Source organism: Zosterops lateralis (genome assembly GCF_965231275.1).
Source record: "Zosterops lateralis genome assembly, chromosome: Z".
NCBI classification, from domain to species: Eukaryota; Metazoa; Chordata; class Aves; order Passeriformes; family Zosteropidae; genus Zosterops; species Zosterops lateralis.
Genome location: NC_139800.1, coordinates 85,045,953 through 85,061,360, shown reverse-complemented (window position 1 = coordinate 85,061,360; position 15,408 = coordinate 85,045,953). Strand labels below are relative to the sequence as shown.

Here is a 15,408-nt window from a genome sequence, read left to right as displayed (position 1 = left end):
AGCTGTCTGACTATATGTTGGCTTAAAAATTATATACTGAAATTCAGCCTCCTAAAATAAATATGGACCCATGGGATTTGTTCATTGATTCCCTTTTATTGTTATTTTTGTAAAAGTTAAGTGGTATCCCCATGATTTGTGCTGGGTTTTTAAAAATTATATATGTTTTCGGATTATTTGGTTTTTAAACTCTTTCTTCATTGGAAAAGGCACCTTGTTCCCCAAATTCAAGTCAAATAGAATTGACACCTCAGAGAAAAAAAAAAAAAAGACAGAAATCCATAAAATGACAGTAAACTAAAATGGAATGTAATTTCACCATGACAATTTCAAACAACAAACCCAGGCTTTGAGGTGATGGTACTCAACAGGAAATAATCATGATAATCAAGTAAAACATTGGTGCATCTATCAGAATCATGGTATGTATATCTTTATTACAATTTTCAGAATACATGGATTAACAATGGCCAGGCCGTGATTTCATCAAATTCCTATTTTCAACATTACATACAAACACAGAGCTGTTTAAAAAATAGAAATGCATGAGTTTTATCACCTTTTTTTTTTTTTTTTTTTTTTTTTTTTTTTTTTTTTTTTTGGCATCAGGAGTCCTATGACTCCCAAAAGGGAAATCAAATGATGCATGATAGCAGACTGACTGAACTGTAATAGGTTATTTGTTCACATTCTGTGGCATATGTATGACCTCAAACACTGCTAAAAGCCGTCCAAGAAGAAATCCTTTTCCTTTCCCACTCTCCCAGGGACATCAATGGGTGCTTGCAGGACTGCAGGATGCACAGGCTCACACAACTCCCTCCCTGGAGCACAAAAGCAGCACTATGAGACTTGGAGACACCTGAAGCTGAGGAATTTGGCTGCATCATCTTTGATTCATTTTTTTTAAAAAACAAAATTATTTTTTATTTACATTTTGTGTGCATGCGTGGGCGTGTGTGGAGACACCGCGGAGGAAGAGTTTTCTTACAATACTTATTTTAAAATGAGTTTAAACTTGCAAATACAGTATGGCACATCAGAGGTGGGTTGGACATTGCTCAGCACTCATCCTGCCCAACCTTGCAGCAACTTGGAAGGCAAACAGCAAAGTAGAACTCAGCCAAAGCCTTTGCTGAATGGAAAAGAAGCAATTTACAGACACATTTTTGCTCCCACAGAACTATTATCAGCTTGAAATATTTACTAGCTAGATCATTCTCAGGGTAGGAAGGACTAAAGGCACCCATCAGAGCAGGGTTTGCCCGAGGGATGAGAAAGCTGAACGCTGCAAAGTTTCCTTAATAAAAGCTACAGGAGGATTTCCAGAGCCAAACCCAGAACTCAGCCAGATTCTCAGAGTTTGGTGTGTTGTGGGATGAATTTAAAGTAGGTTACTAATGAATTGTGGCTTGGATAGAAACCATGAAAATATTATGGGTTTTTTTACAGCATTTGTCTGAGGTAGTACATATACCACACACAAAAATGCAAAAATATACAGATATCCATGATTATTTGCATATTAAAGAAGGGAGCTTTGGGAATGCTCTTGTTTCTCAATTCTCAAGAAGAACAGATCATTTTAGATCACGTTTCTCACATTGACCACAGTCAGCTAAAACCAGAACAAATGACAATAATTCCTGGGAATGCTCCCTGGAGCTGTTTGCCAGTGCCCCCTGAGGCACTGATTCTGTTTTGGTTTTAGCCAAATAACTTGATTAACACAAACATCACCGGTGGGAAATGAGAAAGGATCCCCATTGAATCACAGACAAACATACATGACAGACTGTGTTGCACTTGTTTCCTCAGTAAACTGAATGAAACTGGAGCCAAAGTGCCTCCCCATTTTTGACCTGTACAGCCAGCAGTTCAGCCACAGATATGTATATTTGTACATGATTGGAACATTTCATTCCCATGATGTTTGAAGGTTGAGTACAATTCATTGCAAAGGTAAAATCATCTTCCTCTTAAATAAACTAAGAAATGTAAACAGTGTAGCATCATTTAAAAAAACCCCAAAAAACTCTCTCAGTACTTGTAACTGGTAAAATGTGAATGCAAACAGATGTGCTGGTATATTGTTAACGTCATGTCTCAGAGGACAGAGAGTGAAACATAATTAGCAAGAAATTTATGTATGAACCCTCCAGTGATTTTCTTTCTGGGATTACTTTGAATACAAATATAATTTAACTGATATATTTCTTTTTTTTTTTTTTTTAAATTAGAAAATAAGGCAAGTGCATTTCTGAAAAAGGTGCTACTCTTCTACACTTCTAGATAAACATGTGACACCTCTGAAAATTAGATCAATAATAAAAACATTAAAAATATCTGCAATTTAATATAGACTGAAAAACTATCAAAAGACAAAGTGACCAGCATCAATTTCAGAAAATATTTTAGACTTCATAAATACGAGCACCCTATATTTACATAAATTATCTTCTAAACTACTTTTCCTTTGAAAGACACTTTTGTTCTAACAGATATGTCCATTAAATTATATAAATGTTTCAAATATGAAAAAAATAGTAGTAAAATAGAAGCATCAGATGATGTTGTTATTTTGGATTTGCCTTTTTTTTCCTAAGATTTGGTTCTTGAAAATCTGTAGCCAGCTTTCACAGAGCTTTCCAAAAAGAAATATATAACCCATGGAAATGAAAAACTTGGGCACTAATAATTACTGCTATCGTATAAAGATTCTGTGGAGAGCTTTTGAATTTTCACATATAAAGATTACACCGAGACTTAAATCCCAGCAAAATGCTAATTTTAAAATCTGAATTCCAAGACACTATCAATTTATATAGACATTATGAACCTAATCCTTTAAACTGGCTTTGTACATTAAGCACATTTTTATAACTGTAAATTTAATAGTTCCATTTAAAGAGGCAAAACTTCAATACAAGGCTGATGTTGACCTTGCACAAAACAGGATAATATTCTTTTTAGCTCTTACTGATAAACAAGGAGACAAAATCCTGTTGCATACTTTTTTTTTTTTTTTTTTTTTTTTTTTTTTTTTTTAAATTCCTGAAGTACCGTACAACTCTTCAGTTTGTTACTAAAATCCCCAAACAGTTTACAGAGAGTATTTAGTTGACAGCAAGCATTTCATTAGGCTTCAGTGGTATTCCTATGTTTAGAGTTGTGGGCAAACCCCCTGTACTCCTTGAAGACAAGTTTTGGAAAAAAAAAAATTAAAATGCAATACTAGATTGAAACGGAGCTGTATCCTTTCTTACAAAAATGTAGTTTGTACTTGTGAGAATTTATCCTACACTAGTCTCCTAGTTTAGAGAGAATCTCATCTGAGAAGCAAGAAGAATTTACTGTACAAAGATGCTTGGCTCAAGCAGTAGTGCAAAGATCCACTGCCCCAGGAGCAAAGTCCCTCCAGAGCAAGCAGTTTGTGCACAGAAACCACGTGACACCTCACCTTCCAAACAAGCTTTATAGACACTAAAAAACCCCAAGCTCCCAATAACACCAGGCAATAAAAGCATCCAGGATAATTTCATTGATCAGTGATAAGCATTAATAATCTGAGAACAAGTGCCAGCTACTACAGAGCATCCTGATTTTTTAAAAAAATATCATAACTCAGCAACTTATGCAGTAGTTCCACTGGAATTCCACTTCCAGTCCTCCATCCATCCAGGTGGGCAATGGGCTTTCAGAGGGCAGGATGAGCAGCTGGTCTGACCCTAGCCAGGCTGGACACTCACCTGGGGACAAAGGGGACAGTGGCTCCCCAGGGAGTGGCAGCTGCTCACCCCAGGAGCTGCAGTGCAAGGGCCTAGCCACCATAGGGAATTTTTTTTCCCAAAAATCAGGCTTGGGTCACTGCTGGGCAGTGCTCCAGGTAGGAAATGTGTTGGTAGGTGCTAAACTCTCAGCACTAAAATCCCTCAGTGGAGACCCCGCTGCACATTTTACCTGAGAAACAGAGGAAAAACTCAGAGGCAGTTCTGAAAATCTTCATCGTGTGGCTCATCTCTGAAAACCTACACACAGCTACTTGAGCATCATCAAAATAGGACAATCATACTTTTCCCCAAATATCTTTATAAAGAATATACAAGTGCACAATTAGAAAAAATCCCTCCTTAGATACAGTTAAAAACATATTCTGCCCTTGATATCATTTTGGAAAAAATCCTATGCTCTGTTTTATTTTTTTTTTTTTTTCCTTTTTAGCAGTGATAAGTAACTACTCATCATCATATCACCAAAAGTGTAGATATGTGGTGTTTCCTACTGGCAGCTAAAACAGCTGAATCCACCAGGCTTTACACTGAGATAAGGTTTTCAGCAACCTGACTAGGGCTATGTGTTGCTTTTTTATGGTTACAAAAAAGATTCTGATAATGTAGACCAGCTCATCTCTGAATTTATTAACGTACAATTTTATTATTTTTCCTTTCATGTTCAAATCAGAACTGCAAGTGGAATCCACAGCTGTACTCTTTCAACAGAACTGTATTTTCTTACCCATATAAAATATAACCTAGATATCCCCCAACTCCTTTCATATGAGTTGCCAGCTTAAACAAAAAGAGGTGGTAAAAAAAAAAAAGAAAGAACATAGGAAAATAAGATATACACCCTACTGTTTAACACTGTTTACAGATCTTGGTAGCTGGGGTAATAAGATACAGTATGTGGATTTTTTTAGCAACAACATTTAAAATTACATGTTTTTACACCATCTCGTTTAATCAATACCAGCATTCCTTCATTACCATTGCCAATTTGGATGACAAACTCTTCCCAAAGCACATCCATTTCACTGTAAATAAAACAATTCATTACTTCTTTGGCATCAGAAGAATCATACAGCTGCAATTGCTCCGTTGTGTCGAGAACGAGACCTTTCCAAAGTTACTCGTTTGTTATCTGGAACAAAAAGAGAGGAAAAAACAAATCACCACAAGATTTGAAACACGGATAATGCAATGTCAAGAGGTTTTCAAACAGCCCTGAAAATCATTCTGAATGATATGTAAATAAGTAAGTAGGAGACTGGATCAGAGAAGTTTCACACTGCAGCTGCCAGACTGAGTTCAAGAGTTCTGCAATCAGCAATAAATTACTTTCTTGATCAGAGAAGCTGGGTGATAAAAGCATTAGGAGAATCCTGAAACACAGTCCCCTTGGAAACAGTACATAATAAATAAAATTCTGGCTAAAAATCTTTCAAATTTTTAAAGTAATTTATGCACAGAATCTCTGGAAAAATGCACCTCAAGTTTCATGAGAATGCACTGACCAGTGCTGTGGTGAAAACCTGCTAGATGCTCCAAGTCAAAAAACTCAAATGCCTCCCACTGTAATTTGGTACAGAGTTAAAAATAAAACAGTTAAATCAGCCACTTCCTAAGCATTTCCTGATCGTGCAACGTGAACAACTTTCAGTATAAAATATTACACAGTAATTATTGCAATGAATAATAAATATGTCTCTATCACAGGGAAACAATCACCAAGTACCAGCCCAACACTTAAATGCCTTTACAATAAAATTTTAAAGCTGTGAATACACACAAACACACACAAAAAAGGGCAGAAGATTAACCGTCACTTAGTGTTTTGCAGGTTTGCATCTTTCTTTTTGACAATGAGTTCCTGCCATGCCAATTTTTTTTGGTTTTGTTTGTTTATTTGTTTTGATGGCAGATTCCTTTTGGCCTTTTCCCTCATCTCCTGTTTAGATGCTGCTCTGCATCACTTCCATTCCTACACTGCTGCAGCACCAGGATGTCCTAAAAAACTTTCACACAGGGCTGGAATATCATAAAGTTGATGCCTTTTGGGACTACCTAAAAACAGAGGCCAGACAGAGTTAAGGGAATAAAAAGCTGTTCTATTTATTGAAGTGCCTTCAGGTACACTTAGGGCAGACGAAGCCCCTGTAGGGGCTACACCCAAAAATGGACCAGAGGTCATGGTGGGGTTTTTTTTGGGTTTTGTTGTTGTTGTTGTTTTGTTTTGTTTTGTTTTGTTTTTAGTTTGGTCCATTGCACATTGGGAGTTACTCTTCCAATTCCAGCTTCAGGTAATGAAGTAATTTACCCCATGTTTGCTCCCCCAACTCACTTCTGTTTCCATCTCTCAGGCCTGAGGCAGTGAGGGGTCCTTGATCCCCAGGCCTGGAGAGGAATTGTTGTGTCTGACCAGAATGGGGAAGCAGCAGCTCACACTGTGTATGAAGTTCAGAGTTACACACTGAAGAACTACAGAGTTACAAATAGATGAAATATATAAAAGCCAAAATCCTAAGGCATCAGAGTCACTTCCCAAGTGAAACACCTGCCAGGCACACTGCAGGCACTCAGGTTTCTACAGCTTTTCCCAAAAGATTCAGCTCCCCCTGCCTGCCCAGCCCACCTGGCAGTGCCAAGCTGAGGGCTGGGGTTACACATCTGGGGGGCACAAACAGGGTCTGTGAGTTGGGTTTTGGCTGTATTTGAGTGCCAGGGGCAAGGCTGGAGCAGGGATCCAGCTGGGATTCAGCAGTGGCTGTGAATACCTGCAGGGATGGTGCCCAGAGGCTGCAGCCAGGGTCTGCCCAGTGGCATCCAGCTGGCACAACACAGGACAGGACTGTGACCAGCAGGAAACTCCTCCTGACCCTGCAGGGCTCTAGGCACTGCCCCAGGAGGTGCTGCAGCCTCCATCCTCAGGGATATTCCATCCCAGTCCTGGACAAACTCCAGGGAACCAGGCTGGGCACAGCAGGTGGCCAAGGTGACCTCCAAAGGTCCCCTCCAACCTCAGCCACTGCTCCAACCCAGCAAAGCCAGAAATGGGCCAGACAATTAAAAAACACAAAGGAAGTCATCTCTGTGTTCTGTTTCTGGACAGGGAACAGAGGCTGCCCGTGGAGAACTGCAAAATCAGCCTCTCTTCCCCCTGCTCAGTGGAAGTGTCCCCAATGCTATGGGGAATTAACGGCTCCTTTAGCAAGATTATTAGTTCTTTTTATAGTTCTGCCTTGCCTCCTTTTCCTAATGAATCCAGCCATGCATAAAGTATTCAAATTACCCTAAGTCAATCTGTTTTGCACGGGAATAAATCTCTCCACTGGTTGCAGTGTCACTAAGAGCTGGCAATTAAAGCACAAAAGAAGGGAAGTCATCAACTCCAATGAGCTGCTGCTCCTCCAAGAGTGAGGAGTGGAGTGATACCTGCTCTCCGTGGCCTTCAAGTGCCTCCAACACTAGTTTCAAGCCCATCAGCTCTACAGGTTAAAAACAGATTACCAGCGTCTAAGAACCGTTGATTTTTTTTTTTAAGGTTTTCTCCTTAAGTTTTTATTTCCCTTTTTTTCTGTAAGTGACAGCTCAGCTTCTCCCGTAATATCAAAGCTGGGCCAGGACTTTGGGAAAACAAAAAAAACCACAAAACAAATTCATAAAAATCATTTAAAAACTAGAATTTCCTTCTTCAGGTAGTAACAAAGTATTTTCCTAAGATATATGTTAGGTTAAAACACAGGATTTGATATTAAGTATAAAACCAGGTTGGGCTGACATTTCAGTTACTTGTGCAAGAATTTTGAAAAATCATTAAATTTCTATCACTTTCCACATGCACATTCTGTGATCGCCAACATCTGTATTTACCTTTTTTATGTAGCAGACTGTATTGAATACAACACAAAGCAAGTCTGGCTCATAAACATGACTGACTACTCAGGCATAAAATTAACTATAACATTAATAAATTCAAAAATTATTTCCTTTTATTACAGGGGCATGGAGAGGGAAAACGCAAGTAAGCTAAAAGTAGTTGAAATAAAATAAAAAAATCTTTGTCTGAAGGCTCAGGTGTACCTGGAAAACATGCAACATGACTAGAAAACATGATCATAGGTTCTGTGTGCACCAGCCAGTAACTGGGTAACCCCACCTACAGGGAAGAGAATTTTATTTCTCACTTTAATCTGAGGAGTCCATTCCTTTTAAAAGCAGGGCACACCCACTCTGCTCCCATTACAGACATTATAATCTATCTCAGAAGTGAGCACATGACCTTAAAAGTGGCCTCTCAGTCTGCTGGAAGAATCTTTCTCAGAGCAGTGAAGGATTAAGATGGGAAAAAAAAAAGCAGATTTTTATATCACAAAATACTCTTCATCTTTTAGCTAGCTGGATCAAGTGAAAATGAAGTAAGTATAAAATTAAATGCCGAGGAATCAAATCAGCAGTTCCTTTTTAGTACACATAACCCTGGAATGCAATGGTGACCATGCCAAAAAGTAGATGGATTTTGTTATAAAAACAATGCCTTGCTCAAGTCTTCTTCCACTCACCATGGTACCAAGATGGGAATAAACCCTGCAAAATCTATTTTTCCTTTCCTTAATGCTCCTTCATTAGCTCTGTTATTAAAAGAGAAGTCTCAATAGCTGTAGATTTATTAACTCAGTAGCTTGTCATCAACACAGAACTCAGTTATATGAGGAGAAAAATAAATGATAATTTGCAGAACTGCAGTACTAAGATTAAGTGACTTTTTCATTTCATTTTCTTCTTATCCAGTCTTCCAGGTAATAACTTTATGCTCTCCTAATTATATACCCTATTTTTTATGAGCAATCAATGCTAGTAATAATATAGATGCTGTGCAGTCCAGTGGACCGGTCATGACACCGAGATACCTGATAATGGAAGAGACAGAGTCTATAAAACCATACCTCAAAGGTACCTGATTGGAATTTGCATTATCCTTGCAACAAGAAATTCTCTTTATCATTATCTCTCAGCCCTGATATTAAAATTATAAATGTGTTACAAACTGCTACCTTGGGCTTGGTACCTTATTTGATTCCTTTTTCCCCTTTCTAAATCACCTCCTCAAGGTGAAAGAATTGACCTTTCCATAGCTGATGATGATAATAATAATAATAATAATAATAATAATAATAATAGTAATAATAATAATAATAGCTGTTTAATGCTCAGAGAAAGGAAGTACTGGTTTGACTTGCCTTGAAAATGATCACAGCAAGAAGGTAGAACTCTCAGCAGTTAATAAAATATTTAAAATTTCATCTTTTTGAAATAGTTTTGACTATGCAAAAGAGACAGGAATGCATGCTGTAAGGGAATTTGTATGGCCGGTGCCTTTGGGAATCAATGAAAGCCTTTGCATCAAACATTTATTTCTTCATTCATGTAAAATCTTGTTCACCAGGAAATCCTACTGAAACATATCTTGTTTTCATGAGCAACCAAAGGAAAAATACCCATGCAGTCCCAAGCACTGCAGCAAGTAAAACAGGGAAAAGAGTCAGAAAGGCAAGACAATTTCCTACAGGTGTGGAATGGTTACAGAAAAAATGAGGAAACTACTCATTTGAGTAGGTTTAAAATGTATGAAGTGTCACAACAGATGGATTCCAAGGATCAAACACTTCTTCTGCAATAAAGATGACACTGGTATTTACTCTAAAGGAAAAGGTGAAAACCTGAATTTCATTTTGCAAGTATCACTCTTTTTTCTGATTAGGGTAACTAAATATTTTCGAGTGTCACTGATTAAAAAATTGTGACCATTTAGGTTAAATTCAATTCACTTGAGGCTCCAGTTTTCTCCTCAAGCTACCCAAGCACAGGGAAAACTGGAGCCAACTCATCATTTGCTGTAACAGAACATTACCAACTGCTTGAAGGAATAACCCAAGGCAATAATAATAACAACAATAATAATAACATTATTATTATTATTAATAATAATAATATCAACAACAACAATAATAATAATGTATCCATTTGTATTATTATTTTTTTATTTTATTATTATTATTTTCCTTTATGGACTGCAGGCCCCTTCATCACCTTCAGCCTCCCCACAGCGAAAGACAGATTTTTTGGGGAAATGGAATTGACAGAACCTGAGGCAGAAGCAGCACTGATCCAGAGTAAACCAGCAGGGAAGTCCATCCACACCCAGCTCCTCTTTAGCAGCTGAACACTGCCTGTGGTACTGCCTGGCCTATTCCTCTGACATTATTGGAGATCCCAACTGAGAAAAGAGCCAGGAAAGGAAATTAAGAGCATCAAAACTGCTGTCTCTGTCTGGAGCAAAACCCTTTTTGAGAGAAAATGCCTCTCCTAACCTCAATTCTGTTAAGATTCAGTCCATCTCTGTGAGATTTGATTTCAAATTGATCTTTCAGAATGTATGGCCTATAGAGAAAAAAAATAGCAATAAGGTAAAAATCAGTTATGGGAGAAATATGGCTGAAATAACACTGCAGAAAAGGCTCTGAAATAGCTCCTTTCAAAAGATCCTTATTGCTAAGAGATGAAACAAGCAAATAAAACACTTTGCTAACTGGGTTAAGGGAAACTGTACAGTTAATACATTTTCTATTAATCTTTAAGTATTTAAACCACTCTGATTTCAAGCTAAACATGCCTGGCAAAATCTGAACTCGACTCTTTATAACCATCACATCAGGGCATCTGACATTCACTTGATTTGATATTTTTGTAAGCAAAAATGAGAACATATCAAGAGATCCAGCATTCCTGTTCTCAGCTCTTTTTTTTTCTTTTTGCTAAAGAGAATCTCAAATTCTTGACAATCAAAGTTAAATGGCATCCAAAAAGGTTATTTTAGCATCAGTTTCAAAGAAAACATCGAGATTTCAAGCAAACTCTTGAGCTGTAAGGTCAAATTCTATAAATTCTGGTTTATTTTGATTTAGGTCAAGACTTTCATGTGAAACCTGAGTGATAACCTGGGTTTATGATCAAGAAACAGAAACTTACCCTTAGGCCAAAAAAGAGCAAAAGGTTTTGGTGTTCGTTTTTTAATTTTTTTTTTTATTATTATTATTTTTACTTTTATTTTTAAAGCCCCCAAAATCAAGACAGCACAGCTGAACTCATTAATCATAAAGACATAATTTGTTAAAAATATGTTCCTGGTTACTAGGATGTTTACAAATATATTGATCTGTGAGACGTTGAGGAGGAATAAAAGGTTTAAGAAGAAATAAGGAGGAAGAAAAAGCACTAAGGAGGACTGCAGCACTTAAAAAGGATGTCTCTGAAGGCTGAATGGTTCCTCCTCTGAAAAAAAAAAAAGCAGAAACACACATCTCCTGAGTTATCTGCAGGAGTCAGGAGTGTCGTGTTCTGTTCAAAAATAGTGCCTTCAAAGCTGTTAAGTCATTTAGGTAACACACAGCACCTTCATTTTAAGGTTTCCAGACTATTCCGAGTGAACGATTTCTCACGGAGGAGATATGTGGCTGTTTGGATCTTCTTTAACTTGCGAAATAAATTTGTTAATACCCAGCAGTGGTGTAGTACAGAAGCAGGTCTAAAATACAGAGAGTTAAAGAATTTAAGCCCTGCCACAAAAGAGTTTTACTCAGATTAAAAGGGAACAAAGCCACGTCTAATCTTTGTGCTGCCACTCAGACCCGGCTTGCTGGGCACTGTTAATTGCAGCCTTTGAGTCGTAGGAAAATGCAGAACATCAGTAGAAAACCCATTTATTTGTGTCCTGTGTGTTAGACACAAAAATGCTTTAAAATTGAATAATGTGGGAAGTTTTAATGCTAAATGGCATGTGTGATGACATTTACCAGCTCAGCGCAATCCAGCTGTGACCACAGCCAATACCGCGTGGCAGCACAACAGAAGTCACACTTCTGCAACCCAGACTGAGGATACTGGCCATCTGTATCATCATCCCAATAAAGAAATAAATACTTACCCTATTTAGAGCTGAAGTTCTGTATTTGTAGGACGAAAAATGGATTTGTAAACCCTATTTTCAAGTAATCAGTTTAAAAGGAAATTTCCCTACTGGTTACTCCCGGGCCTGAAGATTTCAAAACAACCCAAAAAACAAAGAAAGAATTGGCCCAGTAAGATAGGGTTTCTTAAACCTTTACATGTTCTATTTAATATTTTAATTTGCCTTTGCTTTCTTTGTTAATAGCACCACTTGGGACACGCAGTGAAAGCTCTTCCACAAGAGTTGCACTGGAAAAGCCTTAGGAGAAGACAACACATGCCTGCCTCAGGGGTTACAAGACAAATCAATCTATTTTTCTCCTTTCCTCCAAGGGTAATTGGCCTTTAAAATTACAGAGAAAAATAGGCCTTCGTGTCAGTACAATGCAGGCACATATACAGCCATTTTTCATTTCTTTTTCAGTTGGAATTCTCAGCTGAGAGGTAAACTTATAAAGGTGGGAAAATAAAAAGAAGATGAAGAGGAACGATTGCATCAGTTCAAATCCCCTCCAATAACAAGCAGCGCTGTGACCAGCATTTGAGGCTGGAATTTACCGAAATCTGCTATGAATAGCTGTCATTTTTTCTAGGCAGTATTTCTTTATTCTTGATTGTGATAAAATTTTCTCGAATTCTTGTGACAGCCTGTACCACTGGCATTCATGGAGATTTATCACAGGATTTAGTCAAACTGAGGAGTTATAATTATTGCTTCATTTCCCATAAAATCTCACAAAGTAATACTGATTTTTACCTCATTCTTCTGAAATCGCCTTTTTCAAGGAGCAGTCATGGCTATGAATATCCTTACAATCCTTCTGCTGTGCTGTACACATAATCACATATAGACTCAGTTTCAGCCTTTGAATACTGTTGAATTGTATACAGTGCATTTAAATTGGCTAATAAATTGTTTGATAGCAGTGAAACTCAGCTGACAGTCTTCTTACTTTTCTGATTGCTATTAAATCTGATTTGCAATACATTAATCATATCCTACTTTTAATAAAGAGATTGTCATGTGAAAATATTTTCCTGTGCATAAAGATAAGCAATCAGCTAAGCTACAAGTGATACATAAAAGCAAGAACAAAATGGAAAAAAGTCCAAACAATTTAGTGTTTTAAAAACAGAACTAATATTCCCTTGAAACAATACTGAAAGCACTGAACAGTTCACGTGAACTTGCTCACTGGGAGTGTGTGTACAGGTGTAAAGCAATTATTAGATTTGATATCTGAATGAACTCAGGTTCCCATTAGAGCCTAAATGCTTCAATGACCCTATTATTTTCCTTCCAGTGCTCCCAGACCTGATCAACTTAATTATTCTGACTAGTGAAACATTTAGGACATGAACGTATGATTTGTTTTAAGCCAAATGAGACAAATGAAAGTACTTCATAAGACAGCTCGAAGAAAAGAATAAGACACATGAGATGACGTGTCAAATCCAGCAAGGTCAGGACTAAGTAACAGTAACAAAGAAAAAGAGAGAGAGAGATCCTTGGCAGTAAAAATACATTTTTTTCAGGTTTTTTTCCCTTGAATCTCTCATTTGTAACCTCTCCTGCATAGAGAAAAGATTTAGCTTATGAGTCAGATGAGTGAAACAAGTTTCAGAGAGTAAATTGTCTGCATCAGTACTGAAAGAATCCAAATCTCAAAACACAGAGATTGTGATTCTTCTTTCATGACTACACACACACTTCTAGTAGTTTGTCCAAAAGTAAAAGCAGAGCCCCTACTCAAAAACACTTCATGTCAGAGAGGACAGGTTTGCTGCTGTGAAAGCTGTGTTTCCCAGTTTTAATTGTCCCTACTCTTTCTCTGCTAAGGAAAAGCATGTGACAAAGTATGCAAAAAAATATGTATTCACATTTTAAACAGATCTGTCTGGTGCTAATACACTGTATGCCTCATCAATAATGTAAATTAAAATGTCCTATTCCCGGCTCCCCTATTAACACTTCCACTCGTACAATTTGTACTTGCTTTGAAAGCAAGGTGACTGTGAGGTTACAAACCAGGAACAAGGAATGCAGACAGTAATAGGTTCTGAACCTGAAGTGCATAGGGAGCCCCCAAGTTCACATCCCTCATCCTGCTGCATCTGTCCTTAAAGGAATCAGGCTGACACTCGAGTGGTCCCTGCCCCTCCCTGCTCTCACTGAGGGCTGTTGAGCCTGCACTGGGCCTGTTTCTGTCCAGGCACATTGCCATCACCTCCCCATCCAGTCTGAGATGTTTCGGGAAGAGGGAGCTCGTGGGAGAGAGCACCAGCCTGAGCTGGAGGTGCTGCCTGACGTCAGCCCTTGACCTGACAAAAGGCACAAAGGCAGGAGAGAAACTCCTCACGTCCTCTCCTAAACTGCCTGATGGAAGTCAATACCAACTCCTACCCAAAACAACAATCAAAAGCTGAGAGAAGAAAATCAAAGGGGAAGTAGTAGTAGTAAATTTGGAAAGAAATAGTAAAGCATTTCCCACATCTCCAGCAGGTGCTTCCAAATAGTGAGAGTCCCAGTTTACCTTTGGACATGTTAGGAGGTTTAGCTGGAAGATTCTGTGGGTTTCTCATTGTAATTGTCTCAGAGCCAGCCCAGAAGTGTGGATTGGACTCCAGGAATGTAACCCAAAGACTGTTACTCTCATTGGGCCAAGGGCCAAAAAGCAGACCTAGGCCGTTAAATACAAAAGTGAGACAGCAAAGGAACTCCAGCCTTTCAAGGTGTTGTAGCAAGGTGCAAGAAATTTCCCAGGCGCCTGTGCACGGCTATTATTTCTTTTCTGTTATGTTTGTTATTTTGTTATTTTTACTTATTAAACCTTCTGATTTACAAAATACCTTGGAGGAGCAGTCTTGCTCAAATTAATTATGCCCACTTTTCTGCCAGGCTGGCCCTCAGAAGTGTGGGTCAAACCCATAGGGAAGCTGGCCAGCCATTCCCTACAATATTTTATTAAAGTGCAGTATAAGGATGATGCCTTTAGAATTTCAGCTTTTATATTTTCAAATCCTGTACTGCACCAGGGTATAACTCTAAACTCCATATAAAATGTAGTTACTGTACTCACATTTTGGTGAGACAAAACAATCCCTCTGGGCCTGAGATCCAAGGACACCCTACAGCCCCAGACCCCAAAAGTCTAAACAAAAGTGAATTTGGGGGGGGGAGCAAACTGGGGGTAAATGACTTGATTACCTGGAGCCTTAATTGTAGGAATAATTCCTGATATGTAAACGGACCAAACTTATACTTGTCTGAAAAACTGGTGAGTGTTGTCCATTTTGGGTGCAGCCTCTGGGAGGTTCTGACTGCCCAAGGTGGGCCTGTTGAAAGCCTTTAACAAATACTTTATTCTCTTAACCTTGTTATGAGAACAAATATAGATATTTATAGGTGTGTATAGGTGTTAAGAGAATAAATACAGGCGTGCCTGGCTGGGATCACCCCACCTGCACTGCTCCAACACTGCAGCCACATCTCCCTGCACAGGACATGAAAGCTCAATGACAGTGAGAAATGACACTCAATGACAATGAGCTCAAAGACAGTGAGAAAAGGGGAATGTTCTCTTTGCTCCAAAGAAAATTCCTTCAAAACAGGAATTGGGTAATG

The 15,408-nt window shown here is 38.3% G+C and overlaps 1 protein-coding gene across 4 annotated transcripts in view; it reads right to left on the bottom strand.

The window, feature by feature from the left end:
- Window positions 1-287: 287 nt before the first annotated feature.
- DIAPH2 (diaphanous related formin 2) overlaps window positions 288-15,408 on the bottom strand; it is a gene marked incomplete at its 5' end in the record, with an annotated part of 170,660 nt that continues 155,539 nt past the window's right edge. For all 4 annotated transcript variants that reach the window (XM_083883143.1, XM_083883145.1, XM_083883144.1 and 1 more), the window contains one exon: window positions 288-4,920. In XM_083883143.1, the coding sequence (XP_083739269.1) occupies window positions 4,856-4,920 (65 nt within the window). In that variant the 3' untranslated portion in view covers window positions 288-4,855. The remainder of the gene's footprint in view (window positions 4,921-15,408) is intronic.